This window comes from Rhinolophus hipposideros (genome assembly GCF_964194185.1).
Source record: "Rhinolophus hipposideros genome assembly, chromosome: 11".
NCBI lineage: Eukaryota > Metazoa > Chordata > Mammalia > Chiroptera > Rhinolophidae > Rhinolophus > Rhinolophus hipposideros.
Genome location: NC_138057.1, coordinates 30981996 through 31000310, shown reverse-complemented (window position 1 = coordinate 31000310; position 18315 = coordinate 30981996). Strand labels below are relative to the sequence as shown.

Here is an 18315-nt window from a genome sequence, read left to right as displayed (position 1 = left end):
CCTCCGCGCTCCTCCCGCCCCCTCTTAGTCCCGACTCTCCCTCCGGCTCCCTCCCCCACACTGGGCCCCGTCAGTTCTGAGGTGGCTTCGTCGCTTAGCATCGCGTCGGCCCGGCTCGGCCCGGCCAGCGGGCAGATGCCCCGAGCTGCGGCTGCCGCCGCCGACTCCGCCGCTGGCGGTGTGGGAGGCGGGCGTCAGGCCCCGGGCCCGTAAGTGTGACGGACGGGGCCGGGGGCCGCCGGGCTCCGCGGCATCGGCGGCTCCGCGCGGACCATGTATTTCCTGAGTGGCTGGCCCAAGAGGCTGCTCTACCCCTTGGGGAGCCCGGCCGAGGCGCCCTTCCACGTTCAGGCCGACCCCCAGAGGACTTTCTTCGCCGTGCTGGCCCCGGCTCGCCTCAGCATCTGGTACAGCCGAGTAAGTAGAGCCTCCCGCCACCTCTCGGCGCTCCCGACCCGGGGTCCCGGCACCGTCCCGCCCTCGGTTACCACCCAGAGCCCTGAACCCCTGTCCCTTCGCGGAAGACCTGCTTGTCCTGGCTGTCCACATGCTTGTTCCACCTACTTGGCCGCACGTATCCCCGGGTCCGGGCACGTCCTCCGGATGCAGGTCCGGGGTGGATGCCGTGGTTGCTGCCGCCGAAAATTCCTGCGCCTCCCGGTGTCGGATCGAGCGCCGCGCGCTGTGCAGTCCCCGCGCGCTCCCTCGGCCGAGCCCTCCTCTTCCTTCCCCAATTCCCCGAGGAACAGTTTTGTTTGAACTTTCCACAGTTAGACATTTGGTCCCTGCTGTGTTCCCAGCCCTCCCTTGCTGTAAAGGCCGTTGTTTGAGACTTAGAGGAAGCCTGTTGGGCTTTACCCTGTGCCCGACTTTACAGGCCTGTGATAACTTATTTCTAGCAACTACTGCGGCCAGAGTCCTTTATTTTTTCCTAAAGGTCTGGTTATTCACACACCCCGACGTGTTACTGTGGGGTGTGTGTGTGTGTTGGGGGGAGAGGGGGTTAGTAGGAGCGGAAGTAGAACTCAAATCTGGTGGCCGGGCTACTCCAGGGTATCAGCACCTGGAAATAATAAGATCGGGGAAGAGCCTGAAACTGAGTTTTGTTCTTGCTTTCTGTGAATCCTGTTTTTGTTTTTGTTTGTCTTGTTTCTAATTACCGAGTACATGAGAGGAAAAACTTAAAAAAAAAATAGGTGGTGGATGGGATCTTCTCTCTTTTCGAAGAACGCTGCTATGGGTTTGTCCATAAAAGCTACAGAATAGGTTATAAAAATGTTCCTGGTTTTTTTGGTGTGTGTGTTTTTTTTTTCCAACGAAGGCAGTACTAATCGATGTCAGAGTGAAAAATTTCTCTTTTCGAAGCTAACTTGACCATATGGAAATAGGTTGTGACCTTGGTTTTATTAGACCTATCTGAAATACTGACTAGTTAAAATTAGTTTAAACCCTCAGCGCTCTGTACTTGACCATTTGAATGCCTACAAGGCCCTTCCTTGACTATCCTCACACACAACCCTGGTAAAAATGATAATGAGATTTCGACATTTCTGGTGTCTCCTTTATGTGAATGACTATCATAGGCTGTAAATCAGACTATTTGCCATTAAGTTCTGGCTGATTTAACTTTTAAATATATATCAAAACAAAATAAGCTGTCGTAAGACCAGCAGTGTGACTGTTCTGTCTGGTGCTTGATTACATTTTTGAATATGTATATTGTGTATCACTTGGTTCTTAAATAAGGTACTAATTCATTTAAAGTGTGTGTGTGCCAATTGAATCATTTTTTTATTTTGGGTGTGTATAACTATTACCTTTAAAGCATATGCAGAAAAAAATAATTATAGCTTGAACTTTAAATTGTCTTCTGAGTTTAATGCGTAAGTTCACTCTGATGTAACAAATTGTAAAGTCTAAAATTTAACTTTCCTTCTTTCTAAAAAGTCAGACGCAAGTTATTTTTAGGTAGAATTAAACTTAATTTGAGGGATGAATAGACCAGACCAAAAAAATGTGCCTCAACTTTCTTAGGGATATTATGAATATTAAGAATATCTGTTTTTGCTTTTGAAGTTAGATAGTAGTAAATCTAAGGCAGTACTGGAATTTAAAACTACTCATGCTCCTTTCATTCAAACTCCCACCCTATACACAGATAGCTAGCTACTTTTTACAGAAATCCTGGGGCCACTACCATTAAAATCCAGTGTGCAAAATGTTAGGTTGTAGGGAATCTGTGGATTTAGAAGTATGGGTGAAATGAAATACGAGAATACCTTAGGGAGACTGCAAACTACTGTAGGTTTATGAGTGGTTAATCTTGATCTCTGGCATGGGCTTTTTCACTTTAAAAATCAAGTATTGGACTAGATTGATTATGTAACTGGGTGAATGGGGAACAGGTTCCAAACTCCAGCTTCTAGTCCCCTTTTCCTGGGATATGCCTTTTTTTTTCACTAAATCTGAAAGTTTTTATTTTTCAATTTTTAAACTTACTGAAACTGTGTTAGTTAAATTAGGTTAACAAACTTCTTTTAAATATGAAAACACCTCTAACTGAATTGACTGTTAGCTATTCCTGCATAACTTAGAGTGAATTGGTCTAAAATGTTTGCATGAGAACATGAAAGCTTTGATTTTGGAGAGGTTGTATATGCAAGTAATTTTATAGAATAAAGTGAATTTTGAAGATCTAAAGGATTTTATGGAGTTGAGGTCTTAAAAGCTGCTTGAGGGCTTTTGGAGACTGGGAGAGACATCAAAGAGATGAGAGGATATAACACTATTTGCTTACTTGAAATTTTTTTAGGTCTCTCTTAGTAAGTTAAACTCACTTAGGAGGGATATATTTTTTAAAAAAGAAAGCTAGCCTTATGGAAGGAACGTGCATTTATTGGTCTAAGCTGGGTTTTTTTAGTGTCCGAAAGAATTGCCATGTGAAAAATGTTGATTAGTCATGAGACTATGGAAACATTAAAATAAAATATCTAAGAATAATTTTTGTATATTTTATGATTCTTCTAGTGGACTTTTATGTATGTTTTATAGCTATTATTATATATCCTGAGTAGCCATTTGGAATCTCAGTGTTATAGAGTTGCATCTCTTCAAAATTCTTTCCAGACTCCAAATTTGAAAAAAATAACAGTGTAGTGTGCGGTTGAGATGTGTTTATGAACGAAAGAGTTTCTGTAGATAGTCCCTTTGTTTTTTGATTTCCTTTTTCATGTGAGGGTGTAACTTGGTTCAGTGTAACTTGATGTAAATTTGCTTTCTCTACTTTATGATTCTACTTAGGAGTTCTAAAAAGTACTTAAGAGTTTACAACAGGGATCATTCATGTATTTTGGAACCCAAACAGGGTGCTCAAAAAAGGTTTGATGTGTGTTAAGTTGGGGTAGTAGAGGTGCAACTTAATTGATGGAGCAACTGGTGATGTATTTCTGCCAAGGGTATTGTGCAAGGACTAGTGTCAGCTTTGAGGAGGACGCTGCTGTTTAAAGCACATTATAATTTATGATTGGCATGGATGCTATATGTAATTCTAAATTAGTCTTATCTCAATTTTCAGGTCATTGGTTATTTCAAACATATAACTTATCCTCAGCAGTATTTTTGAACACCTCCTGTGAAAGATAGCATAAATAAGCAGATATGAAAGGGATGAGGGGCGTGCTCTATGGAACAAAACATTTTATCCAAAGATGTTAGTGTGTTAATACAATAAATGAAAAAAATTTAAGTTATCACTGTAAAGTTTACTAATAAAAAGCTTAAATAGGCAAATAATTACTAGGCTTATGAAATAAATTGTGTATCTTTGAGTAACTGAATAGAAACTTACGTTCTTGTTGGTGTATGTTAATAATGGAAAACAATGAGATAGGTGTTAAGAAAAGCAAGTTGGAGGATCGGGTATATGGTTAACTGTGTGACCTCAGGAATGTCATTTAATTTGTACCTACATTTTCCCAACTCCTATTCCATTTCTCACTCTTTCAGTTCTATTCTGTTACTGCCTTCAGAGAGCCTTCCTTATAAACCACTGTTTGGAAGTCTTTTAGGGTTGGTTAAAGAATGAAGTTCAAACTCCTTAGTTTGATATCAGAGACACTCCCCTCTTGGAATGCTCTATTGCCCCATCGCTGCTTATCAGAATAGTATCCATCCTTTTGCTTCTGTTGAAAGTCTACTTTCTATATGAATCATTGTTTACCACAAATAGAAGTATTCATTTTTTTGATGAACTACATTTGTATTTTAAGTTTGCCACATGTTTTATTTCTCCAAGTAGATTATAAGTTACTGGAGGGCAGAAATGATCTTATTTTGTGTTATTTATAGTACCTCGTAAAAACATATGCTTAATAAGTATTTTTTTAAATAATGAATATAGGATATCTGTCCTATGCATGGTACGGTTTTTTTAAGGTTTAATAATTGGAAGATTTTAAGTGTTGTCATGTCATTTAAAAAATATGGTAGGGGCGGCTGGTTAGCTCAGTTGGTTAGAGCGTGGTGCTAATAACACCAAGGTTACCAGAATGATGCCTGCATGGGTCACTATGAGCTGTGCCCTCCTTAAAACATAAAATAAAATAAATATGATAGTACTGAATTACAACTTAAATTCAGAAAAGCTTATAATAGAGAGAGCTATCTAAGTGCTGGTGAATTTCTTTTCTTACACACAATACAAATTATTTCGAAAAGTGGTATAGGTTTTCCAGTCAAGAAGGTGAAGTAGGTAAACACTGTGCTTACTTCCTTTCATGAGCACATCAAAATTACAACTAAAGTACAGAAAAACCATATTGAGAATTGTCTGAAATCTAGCTGAACCAAAGCCCTACAACTAAGGACTATAGAAGAAGACACCTTGAGACTGGGAGGAGAGACAGAGACGTGGAACCAGCTGGTCCCACACCCGTGAGTGACCATTAAAACTTGGGAGCATATCTCTCTGCAGAGGTCCCCTCCAGAAAACCGAGGGGTCCCAACCCCATACCAGACTCCCTAGCCAAGTTTCCAGTGCCGGGGAGACAAGTCGCCATAATTTCTGGTTATGAAAACCAGCAAAGATTGTGGTTGAGTGAGACAAAGGGAAGCTGAACTCTCAGCACTCCTCTTAAAGGGACCACACACAGACTTACTCACTGACGGCCTCACTCCGAGCTCCAGTGCTGAGGCAGCAGCTTGAAAGGTACCAGGAACAAACTGAATTGAATACAGGGACAAACTGAATTGTCTGGCTGCAGGACGAGGGCTGGGGGGGGCAACTTTCCCCTGCACAGAGGAAATGATGGAAGCCATTGTTTCTTTGTTGAGCCCTCCTCCCTCCCAGCTGGCAGATGCAGGCAGCCGCTATATCTGAGTCTCTATCAACCTGGCTAAAACCTTTCATTTGCCCTGCCCTGGTGATTTCTTGAAACCCCACCCTACCCACTTTTGGGCACACCCAAGCCACTTCTAGTGGCCTTTCCATATAAATGGCCTGTCTTGGCTCATGCTACAGACTTTCCTAAAATCTCTGAAAGGTTCACAGACCCAAACAAATGGCATCAGGCTTTCGCATGTCCTGTACCTATGGCTGAGCAATCCTAAGCCCAGCACTAGTGGCACATGGCCTTGGTTCATGGCTTGGCCTCTTGAGGCACCTCCAAGTCCGGTGCAGGTGGCAGCCATCTGTGGAGTACATTGTGGCTCATGCTACGTGACCCCAGGCAGGGCACAGGCTGCACCTGAACTTGACCTGAGGTGGGGATCCTCCCAGGAGGCCCCAGGCAGGGCTGGCACACCTAGTGTCCAGCTTAAGACTGGAGCATCACCTGGCCACATCTAAGGATGACACTTCCAAAGGGCAGACTGAGCAACCACCAGAGCCCTGCTAAAGTGAAATGTGCCCTGTAGGGTTAGCCTTTGCACCACAGCTCCTCCACTGTACTCACGGCCATTTCTCACAACCAATCAGCCTGAGGGTAACTCCCTCCCATTAATGTGCAGACAGCAACCAAGGCTCAACTGCAAGAGGGCACCCACAACCCACACAAGGGGGGACACACCTGGAGCACCCAGCCCTGGTGACCAGGGAGATTGCTACTGGGCCCCGCAAAACCCCTACTAAATAAGGCCACTGTACTAAAACCAGGAAGCATAGCAGCTCTACCTAATGACATAGAAACAAACACAGGGAGGCAGCCAAAATGGGGAGACAAAGAAATGTGTCCCAAATGAAAGAACAGAACAGAGCTCCAGAAAAGAACAAAACAAAATGGAGACAATTTACGAGATGCACTTTTCAAAACACTGGTCTTAAGGATGCTCAGTGATGTCAGGGAGAACTTCAACAATGAGATGTAAAACATAAAAATGGAAATAGAAACCATTAAAAAAAAAAACTAGTCAGAAATAAAGTATACCATAACTGAAATGAAGAATACATTAGAGGGAATTAACAGTAGATTAACTGAAGCAGAGGATCAAATCAGCAATTTAGAAGACAGGGTAGCATAAAACACCCATTCAGAACAACAAAATGAAAAAATAATTTTTTTAGGGTGGCCGGTGGCTCAGTTGGTTAGAGTGCGAGCTCTGAACAGCAGGGTTGCCGGTTCGATTCCCACATGGGCCAGTGAGCTGCGACTAGATTGACAGGACAACTAGATTGAAGGACAATGACTTGGAGCTGATGGGCCCTGGAGAAACACACTGTTCCCCAATATTCCCCAATAATAAAAGAACAAATTAAAAAATAGTAATAATAATTTTTTTTTTAAATGAGGCTGACTTAAGGGGCTTCTGGGACAACATCAAGCATGCCAACATTTGCATCATAGGGGTACCAGAAGGAGAAGAGAGAAAGCAAGGAATTGAAAACCGATTTGCAGAAATAATGACAGAAAACTTCCCTAACTTTGACAGATATACAAACCCAAGAATCACAGAGACGCAAATAAGATAAACCCAAAGAGGTGTACACCAAGACACATAATTAAAATGCCAGAGGCTAAAGACAAAGAAAGAATCTTAAAAACAGCAAGGTAAAAGCAGTTCATTACGTACAAGAGAGCTTCCATAAGACTGTTAGCTGAATTCTCAACAGAAACTTTGCAGGCCATAAGGGATTGGCACAAAATATTCAAAGTGATGAAAAGTAAGGACCCACAACCAAGATTATCTAGCAAAGCTATCATTTAGAATCGAAGGACAGATACATAGCTTCCCAGACAAGAAAAAACTAAAGGAGTTCCTCACCGAGGAACAAACGAGTATTACAAGGAATCTTACAGGGACTTCTTTAAAATGGAAAAATAAAAAAAAGATTAAAAATATGAATAATAAAATGTCAATAACTGTATATCTGTCAACAATTACTTTCAATGTAAATGGGTTAAATGCTTCAAAAGACATAGGATGACTGAATGGATAAGAAAACAAGACCCTTACATATACTGCTTACAAGAGACTTCAGATCGAAAGACACAAACTTAAAGGGATGGGAAAAAGATATTTCATGAAAATGGAAACAAACAAGAAGCTGGGGTAGAAATACTTATACCAGATAAAGTAGACTAAAACAAAGGCTATGTAACAAGAGACAAAGGATGACCCAGTAATTCCACTTCTTGGTATTTATCTAAAGAAACCCAAAACTCCACCTCAAGGGGACATGTGCATCCATTTGTTCATTGCAGCATTACTTACAATAGCCAGGGTATGGAGGCAGCCTGGGTGTTCACTGATGGATGAATGGATGAAGAGGTGGTACATATATACAATGGCATATTCCTCAGCCATGGGTGGGAATGGGTTCTTGCCATCTGTGTTGGCACGGATAGATCTGAGGGTACTGTGCTGAGTGGAGTGTCACACAGTGAAAGACAGATGCAGTGTTATTTCACTTATAAGTGAAACCTAAAGAGCAAAATAAAACAAAAAAGTAGTACATGTCCTTCACAGTAGCCAAGATATGGAAATAACCTATGTCTGTTAATGGATGATGAACCGGTAAAGAAGATGTAAATGATGGAATATTATCCAGCCTTGAGAAAGAAGGACATTTTGCCATTGGCAACAAATGGATGGATCTTGAGGGCATTATGCTAAGTGAAATAAGTCAGACAAAGATAAATACTGTATGATATCACTTATATGTGGAATCCAAAAAAGCTGAATCCATGGAAACAAAGACTAGAATGGTGGTTACCAGAGGCTGGGGGAGTTGGTGAAAAGGGAAGATGTTGGTGCTAACTTCCAGCTATAAGATGAGTAAGTTCTGGGGATCTAATATACAGCATTGTAATTATAGTTAATAATACTATATTATATACTTTAAAGTTGCTAAGACTGGTAGATCTTAAATGGTCTTACCACAAAAAAATGATAATTATGTGACATGGGGGTGTTAGCTAACACTAGTGGTAGTCATTTAGTAAGATGTAAGTGTATCAAATCAACACATAGGTTTAAACTTACACAATGTTATATGTCAGTTACACCTCAATAAAGCTGGAAGTAAAAGTGGTACCTGATAAAGGGCCCTACTTTAATTATTAGGTTATCTGTAGTTTCCCAAAACTTAAACTATTGTGCAGTCATATAACCAGTGGGAACTATTGGTTCCCAGTGTGTGTTTATATTGACGTGATCTATGGAAAGTCACACAGAAAAGCAGTATAAACACATTTAAATAAAGACATTTCACCCATCTTTAGGTGCTTGTGAATTGTTGACATGATCCGTATTACAGGTAAACATTCAGAGTTTACTGTGGACTAGGTGCATTACACCATGGAAAACAAAGTTTCCTGAATTTAGGCCCTTCACATGCCTCATTCATGACTTTTGCCCTGTCCTCATACTGTGTATCCAATCTAACTCTTAAACTTGAAATTATCTTTCAGAATAATTTATATATTTACTATAATTGGAAAGCTAGCACCACTTGTATGAAGAGAGGGTTACTGTATGAGGGAATACAATGAAAACAATGTTATAAAAATCATTTCCTGCTAAAGCTCTTGCTGTTATAAAACAGCAGTTAGTAGATACATGACATGTGTTTAGAAGTAAACTAGCACCTCAAACAGATTTCTTATCTAAATAAAAAGAATAAAGAAAAATTGAAAAAATTTTCTCACTGATTGAATATTTAATACAGTGTTTGTGTGTCACCTAAAATGGTGGCATAGGAAATACTGCATTAAAACATTCTATTTACTACTAAGTAAAGCATTTATTAATCTAACTTACGAAATTAGGAAAAATTTACTATTTAAAAATATCCTAGAATTCAGACTTGCTACAAAGTGAGACAGTTATTTAATTTTTTTTATTGACCAGCAAGAATCAATTGTTTGGAATCGAAGTATATTACCTTTCTTTCAATTTCACTATAATTGCTTAATTTGAATTGCTATCACAAACCTGTCTCCCCACGTGACTTGCCTTATTTCAGTGATAAATGATAATAAGTTTATATATGAAATTTTGAATATTGTGGATATGCAGTAGAATTTGCTGTGGTTTAATTTTCTAATAGTTTTACAGAGGTGTATAAATATACATAGTAAGTATACAGTGATTTTTAGTAAATTTATAGAGGTATGCAACCATGATCACCGTCTAGTTTTAGAACATTTTTGGCAACCCTAAAAGTATTATTCCTGTTTGGATTCAACCTTTGCTTTTACTCCAGCCCCAGGAAACCATGGGCCTGCTTTTTCTCCCTTTGGATTGACTTTTCTGGAAATTTCATATAAATGTCATATGCTACATAGTCTTTTGTGTCTTGCTTTTATTTAGCATATTGTTTTTTGTGGTACTCCTTTTTATTGCTGAATATTATTCCATTGTATGAATATACAACAGTTTTTAAAATCTAGTCACCAGTTGATGGGTATTTGGATTATTTCTAACTTGGAGCCATAATGAATAATACCACTATATAAACATATTGTCTGTGTGTCTTTGTGTGGATACATAGTGTCATCACTTGTAGGGAGATACCTAGAAATGGAACTGTGGTCATATAGTAAGTTTATGTTTAGCTTTTTAGGAAACTGCCAAATTTTTACATTCCCACCAACAATGTATGAAGGTCTCTGTTTCTCTGCATTCTTTTCAACACTTGTTATTGTCAGATTTTTTTTATTATAGCCATTTTAGTGGACTTGTAGTGGTATCTCGTTGTGGCCTTAATTTGTGTTTTCCTAGTAACAATGTGTAGCATCTTTTTATGTTTTTATTAGCCATTTATATACCTTATTTAGTGAAATGTCTATTCATATCCTTTGCCCATTTTAAAAAAAAATAGTGTCTTATTGAGTTATAAGAGTTCTTTATATACTCTGGATACAAGTTCTTTATCAAATATAATTTGCATATATTTTATCACAGTCTGTAATTTGTCTTTTCAGTTTCTTAGTGGTGCCTTTTGGAGAGCAAAAGTTTAATTTTGATGAAGTCTGACTTATTTGTTTTTAATGAATCATGCTTTTTGTGCTTATCTAAGAACTTTTGGCCAGTCCAAGGTCACAAGCATTTTTCTGGTTTTCTTTTATAAGTTTTATAGTTTAAGCTCTTATACATAGATCAGTCATTCATTTTGAGTTGATTTTTATGTATGGTTTGAGGTAAAGGTCTAAATTTAGTTTTGTTTTATTTTTTTACGTACAAATACAGTTGTTTTAGCACCATTTCTTGGAAAGACTCTTCACTATTTACATCGGCATCTTTGTAAAAAATTGATTGGCCATAAATATAATGGTTTATTTTTGTATTTCCTATTCTGTTCTGTTTATCAATATGCCTGCCATTATGCAAGCATTACATTGTAATTTTATAGCAAGTTTAAAAATTAGGTGGTGAAAAGTGCCAATGCAATATCTCTCCATTTATTTAGATTGTAAAAAAATTTATCTTAGCAGTATTTTGTAGTTTTTAATGTACAGGTTTTTCTCTTTTGTTAAATTTATTGCTAAATATTTTATTTATCTTTTAAGATGCTGTTTGAGTATAATTGTTAATTTCATTTTCAGACTGTTACTGGTATGCATTATAGATGTAAAATTGATTTTTGTATATTGCTGTCCAGCAACATTACCAAAACTTGTTTATTCTGTTAGTTTTTTGTAGTTAGCAAAAATAAATTCAGAATTCCAGGACACAAAATTAACATACCAAATCCCTATTTTCTGTGTTGCCATACATTATAAGGAAATAGCTCATAAACTTCTTTAGATATACATGTATTTAAAAACAGAAGCAGTGCTATCATGAGTAAAATTGCCTTCTAGAAAAGATTTTTTTCAGAGTCAATTATTAATTGGGGGCCTTTTAACATGTTGATTTCTGCTATTTACAGAGTAGCACTTACTAACATCTGTGCAAACTAAGTCACTAGAGGTGAGACTGAAGACTCCTGGTTGTCTGCTTTACATAAAAATTTAGCAGTTTCATAAGCCCGCATTATTGTGTGTTATTCTTTTGTTCTGTGTGGATGCAAGCAGAGTAAAAACCTCAGCTTTGGTATGCTTTCTGACTCCCAAATTAGAGAAGTTACTCATTTTTAGAAATGAAAAGCTTATAAATATATAAATATTGGGATATTTAGAAATGAAAAATTAGTAAATACTAAAACATTACAATTTTAGTGATTAAATATTGTCACTTTGTTCAACTCTTTTACCTTTATTAATTCAATAGACAAGTTATTACTGTTGACTATGGCAATAGAAATCTTTTTTGAAAGCCCCTTTTCTGATTGAATTAGTTACTGTTGTCTCATGTTACCAACATTAAAAAATAATCTTTCAAACAAGTCAAATAAACAGGTCAAAGATATCAAAATCATCAAAAATAAATGTAAAGAAACAATTTACTCTAACGTGTATCTTACGTGTATGTATTTTAGTTGCTAAGCAAATTACAACTGTTTTTGTCTTCTTTCTCTCCTTCCTACCTTCTGTCATAGTTCAGGTTTCTCAGAGGCTTTCACCACAGATTCTAAATAAGTCTCCTTAACTATGTTTTTCTTCCTTTAATGAGTTCTTCAAAAGACCATTCAAAATAACATATTTTATACTTTTCAAACAGATTTTCTGAGGTATAACTGACATATATGGTACATGTTCACAGTATGAATTTGATTAGGTTTGACATGTATACACCCATCAAACCACCATAAGAGTGATAATGAACATCCCCGTTCCCCCCATGTGTTCCTACTTGCCTCGATGTAGTTGCTTCCCAGCGCCCGTGTATCTCTAGTCACTTATCTGCTTGTTTCCTCTCGCTGTAGATTGGTTTGCATTTTCTAGAATTTTGCATAAATAGAATTGTATAGTGTTGTATTTGTTTTTTGTTGTGAGTTTTTCACTTAGCATAGTTATAAATAGGAAATTAACATTGGTACAATATTAACTAAAGTACAGAAAATTTCTCGAATTTTTGTAGTGATGTTTTTTTTCTCTTCTAGTTGTTTTAGTCTCTTCCATTCTGTAACAGTTCCTCCCTTTTTTCTTGTCTTTTATGGCCTTGATCCTTTTGAAGAGTACCGATCAGTTATTTTGTAGAATCTGTCAGCTTGGGTTTATTTGATTATCTTGTGAATGGAATGAGTTTATATATTTTTGACAAAAATAGCACAAAAATGTTGTGTCCTCAAGTGTATCATATAAAAGAGTTCATGATGTTCATATTTGGTGATGTTTACCTTGGTTACTTGGTTAGTTGGTGTTTGGCAGGTTTCTCCACTGTGAAGTTAGTCTTTCTTTTGTAGTTAAAAAGTAAATTGGGGCAGATACTGTGCATAACCTGTTTCTCCTGAAACTTTTACTCACTGATTTTAGCATCCAACACTCCGTCTTGTCTGCAGCTATATTATTATTAATATGTGGTATTCACCTAATGATTCTCTATGTCCCTTTTTTCTTCTACATTTATTAATTGAAATTTAATGTAAGGAAGAGCTATTCTTTCACTTTCACCTTTCCAGCTACTTAATGTCAGTATGGTTTCATAGCTACTTATATGTTAAAATACAATACTGTTGTTACTTTTTTAGAATTTTTCTATCTACTTTTAAAATTTGGTGGTTTATTTTCTTTCTAAGTTTTAAGAAGTCCTTGTATGTTCTAGATACACATCATTGATGCAGATACAAAAGATTTGCAAATATTTTTTTCCAGTCTGTCGCGTATCTTTCTATTCATTTTTAGCAGTGTCTTTTGAAGACAAATACTTAATTTTATAAGGACTAATATGTCAGTTTTAATTATTTTTCCTTTGGGAACCATGATTTTTTTTATTTCTGTCTAAGAAACCTTTATCTAACCTAAGGACACAAAAGATTCTCTCCTATATTCCTGAACTTTTATGGATCGGGTTTTACATACAGGCCTATAAAACCTTGTGAATTAATATTTTTATATGGCACAAAGTATGGATCAGTTATTTTTCTTCATATTGTTTCAGCACCTTTTGTTGAAAAGTAATAACCCTCTCGCCATTGAGTTGGCTTTGTCCCTTCCATTTGACTTCTGTGTTTCCACACTCTATTCTGTTTGTCTAGATGGCAATACCACACTGTCTTGATTCCTGTAACTTTACTAACTTTATAATAATTCTTAAAGTCAGGTACTGTGAGTCCTCTAACTGTGTTCTTTTAAAAAGTTGTTTTGCTATTCTAATTTCCCTTTGGACCCAGGTCTCTTTTCTAGGTTGTTAAAATAAATTCATAATGGTATCCCTAGTTATATTTTTCTTTTCTTCATCAATTGAAAATACTGTCCAAGGTACTTAAAAAAAAGTGCAAAATCTTTGTTGATAATACTACAACTAATCTTTAAAGAAACTACCCCGATCAAGTTTTGGTGTAATACCAAAGAATATTTATCATTATTTTAAAAGTCCAACTGTAAATCTGTGTAAGACTGGATTTCCTTCATATGCTTTGATTAAAACAGCATGTCACAATAGACTTAACATAGAAGTAGACCTAAGAATGCAGCTATAGTCTATTATACTAGACTTTAAAGAGATTTGTAGTTCTACTATTTGTAATTCTACTGCCTCACTATTTTTCTCTTCTTGTTTTAGAAATATAATTATTTAAACACGTTATTTAGATTAACATGTGAAAGGTTTTTTCTAAATTTTACTGTGATACAAACACTTAACATGAATTTGCCTTCCTTAAAATTTTAAGTGTACAGTACACTACTGTTAACTATAGGTACAATGTTGTACAGCGCATCTGTAGAATTTATTCATCTTGCTTAACTGAAACTTTATGCCCATTGATTAGCAACTCCCCATTTACCTCTCCCCCTGGTTCCTGGCAACCACCATTTCACTCTTCGATACTGTGAATTTGACTGTTTTAGATACCTCATGTAAGTGGAATCATGTATTATTTGTCCTTGTATAAATGGCTTGTTTCACTTAGTAAACATCCTGAAGGTTCATCCATGTGGTCTCAGAGTGTAGTATTAACTTCTTTTTTAAAGCTGAATAGTAAGTATTCTGTTGTATGAATGTATCAGGTTTTCTTTACCTGTTCACCAACCATGGACATTTGGGTTGTTGTCATATCTTGGTCTTTGTGACTAGTCCTATAATTAATATGAAAGTGCTAATCTCTCTTCCAGATCCTTATTTCCTTATTTCAATTCTTTGGATGAATACTCAGAAGTAGGGTTGCTGGGTTCGTGGTAGGTCTATTTTTTATATTTTGAGGAACTTCTTGTTTTCATATTGGCTGCACCATGTTACATTTACAGCAACAGTGTGCAATGGTTCCAAATTCTCCACATCCTCACCAACAGTTGTTGTCTTTTGGTTTTTTGATAATGACCATCCTCATAGGTGCAAGGTGACATCTCATTGTGGGTTTTTTTTGTTTGTTTTTTAAATGGTTTTAGGCAACTTTATTATTAATTAATTAATTATTGGGGAACAGTGTGTTTTTCCAGGGCCCGTCAGCTCCAAGTCAAGTCATTGTCCTTCAGTCTAATTGTGGAGGGCGCAGCTCAGCTCCAAGTCCTGTCGCCATTTTCAATCTTGGTTGCAGGGGGCGCAGCCCATCATCCCACGCAGGAATTGAATCAGCAACCTTGTTAAGAGCTCATGCTCTAACCAGCTGAGCCATCCAGCCGCTCCATCGGCAGCTCATTGTCTTCAGTCTAGTTGAGGAGGGCGCAGTTCACTGGCCCATGTGGGAATCGAACCGGCAATCCTATTGTTAAGAGCTCACGCTCTAACCAAGCTGAGCCATCTGGCTGCCCTCATTGTGGTTTTGATTTCCATTTCTGTGGTGATTAGTGACATTGAGCATTTTTTTGTATACCTGTCAGCCATTTGTATGTCTTTGGAGAAATGTCTATTTAAGTCTTTAGCCTACTTTGTAATCAATTATTAGTTTTATTGCTATTGAGTTATATGAGTTCCTTATATGCTTTAAAAATTAATCCCTTTTCAAATACATGGTTTGCATATTTTCTACCATCGTGTAGTTTTGCCTTTTCAATCTGTTGATATTTCTTTTGCTATGCAGTTTTCTGTTTGATATAGGTCCACAGTCTGTTTTCTTTGTGGTTACCATGGGGCTTACATAAAATTTAGTTTGTAACTCTATTTTAACCTGAAAACAACTTCTGTTAAACAGCATACAAACACTTAACAGTCTGTCTTCCCTTCCCCATACTTCATTGTCACAATTCACACACATATAAATTGTGTATCTATGAACATTTTTAGGTATAGTTATTTTAATACTTTTGTCGTTAAAAGAGAATTACCTACCACCTTTGCAGTATTACAGTATTTTATATTTGTTTGTGTATTTACCTATACTAACCAATTTTATACGTTTCTATACTATTGTGTTGCTGTGTAGTGACCTTTCATTTCAATGTAAAGAGTTCCCTTTAGAATTTCTGGTAAGTAAGTTTAGTGGTGATGAACTTCCTCAGCTTTTGTTTGTTTGGGAAAGGATTTATCTTTCCTTTTTGAAGGACAGTTTTGCCAGATACAATATTCTTGGTTGGCAGCCTTTTTCTTTCTGTAGTTTAAATATATCACCCCACTCCTTTCTGGGCTTACAGATTTTTGCTGAGAAATCCACTGAATAGTCTTATGGTGGTTCCCTTGTACCTGACAAGTTGCTTTTTTCTTCCATTTTCAGAATATTCTCTTTGCTTTTTCTTTTGACAGTTTGATTATAATTTCTTTCAGTGTGGATTCTTTGAGTTTCTTTTCTTTGAGGTCTTTAGGCTCCTTGGATCTAGATGTCCATTTCCTTCTTCAGATTTGGGGAGTTTTCAGCCATTATTTCTTTAAATGAGCTTTCTGGTCATTTCTCTCTTCACTTCTGTGTGTATATTGGTCTGCTTATTGTTGTCTCATAGTCCCTTAATTTTTCTTAACGCTTTTTTCCCCCTCTTGCATGATTTTTAGTGACCATCTTAGAGTTTGCTGATTCTTTCTTCTGCTTGATCTAATCTCTTATTGAACCCCCCTAGTGAATTTTTTTTTTCAGTTATTCTTTAGCTCCATGATTTCTGTTTGGTACTTTTAAAATATTTTTTATAGTTTTGTTGAAAATCTCACGTTTATCCATTGTTTCCCCTGACCAATGGTGTGAGCATCTTTCTGATGGTTATTTTTAATTATCTCTCTGGTAAATCATACTTGTTTTATTAGGGTCTGTTTCTGGAGATTTATCTTGTTTCCTTTGTTTGGGAATATTTGCTTGTTTCATTTTCATTAACTGTCTTGGTAACTGCATTAGAGAAAGCAACCACCACTTCCAGTCTGGATGGACTGGCCTCAGGTATTAGAAGACCCCCACCAGTCGGTCCAGCCAGATATATCTGGTGGTCTCTCAAACTTCATGCTAGTCCAACGTTTTCCTTGGTTTTTTGCAGCCCCTGGGTGTCTAAGGTAGGCTGGATTCCCTCAGTGCACTTCAACAAGTGAGACTGAAGTAGTTCATCAGGCAGCCCCTTAAAAAGTTGGACCCAGCTCTTTCTCTCCCTATGGATAAACTGGAAACTTGGTGTTTTCGTCCACTTTCTCTGTGCTGAGCCAGGGGTGGGGCTATAGCAACTGCCAACCCAAACCTCTCTCTGATTTCACTAGCTCCCTGGTGGCTAGGTTATGTCAGGTCTTATCAATGTCCCATAAAAAGCAAGACAGAACGCCCCCTTTGGGCAGTCCTGAGAAAAGTTTGGGTATTGGAGGCGTGGAGGGACTTCTTCCCGCCCCCCAGATAAGTTGGGAGCTGTGATTGATTGTCCACTTTCTCTGTGTATGCTAAGCCAGGGGGAGGCGCTATGGCAACTGCCTGCCTAAATCTCTGTTTCTATTCTCTAGCCCCTAGTCAGCTAGATTTTCTAGACCCCCAGTGCTCTGAGACTGGCAAGACAGAAGCCATTCCTTTGGGTAGCCCCCATAGAAGTTGGTGCATTAGACACATGGACCAACTTTTTCTTTTCCCAGGAAAAAGCTGTGAGCTGGAATTTTTCCTCTGTTCGCTCTGTGCTGAGTTGTGGGGAGGAAATATAGCGACTACCAGTCCAAGGGACTGTCTCTATTCTCCCCACGTGGTGCGATTATGCTGGTTCTGTCAGTCTTCCAAGACTGGCAAGAAAGAAGCCCGTACCCTGGGGAACCTCTGTGGAAAGGTTGAGGCATTGGACACGCAGACCACCTCTTTTCCTCCTCAAGGATTAGCTGGGTTATCCTGATTTTATGGCTCTATGTTGGCGGTAAGAATTCTGACGAGAGGATGTCCTCAATTTTCCTACCATCTTTGATGAATCTAATTTCATGTTCATCCATCATTCATGTGCCTTTGAACTAGTTTCTGGATTACTCCCAAACAAGATTTTTTTTTTTCTTCCATGAATTGTTGCTGAATGTATGTGTTCACGGGTGTTGGGGGGTGGGTAACAGGTCTTCCTATTCTGCTGTCTTGCTGATGTCACTACTTCCAAGGTACTTGTTTTTAACTTTTAATTGATACATGAAGTATGAACATCTCATTTTTAGCCCCTTAGAAACGTTTGTATTTCACTTTTAGAGATTAAAGAAAGCTTTTAAGGGGATGGCCTATGTAAATTTGGAAAACAGTGCTTTAAGTTGTTATTCTAAGGCTGAAGTAAAAGAAGCTATCCATAAAAACTGTATTCTAACTGGTAGTTTTTTATAGGGATATAGTTAGCAGTTACAAACTCTTCTCTGTATATAGTAGGGTTGAACAAAGAACTGAATTAATAGTATGAAATGATAGCCAGGTTTCTCACTGTC

At 37.7% G+C, this 18315-nt stretch overlaps 1 protein-coding gene across 4 annotated transcripts in view; it reads left to right on the top strand.

Annotated features, from left to right (window-relative positions):
• Positions 1-53: 53 nt before the first annotated feature.
• The window catches only part of RIC1 (RIC1 homolog, RAB6A GEF complex partner 1), a 98204-nt gene continuing 79942 nt past the window's right edge, over positions 54-18315 (top strand). The window contains exon 1 of one of the 4 annotated variants that reach the window (XM_081067219.1): positions 54-417. In XM_081067219.1, the coding sequence (XP_080923345.1) occupies positions 274-417 (144 nt within the window). In that variant the 5' untranslated portion in view covers positions 54-273. The remainder of the gene's footprint in view (positions 418-18315) is intronic. The other 3 variants (XM_081067221.1, XM_081067220.1, XM_081067222.1) reach the window with 3 other exon arrangements.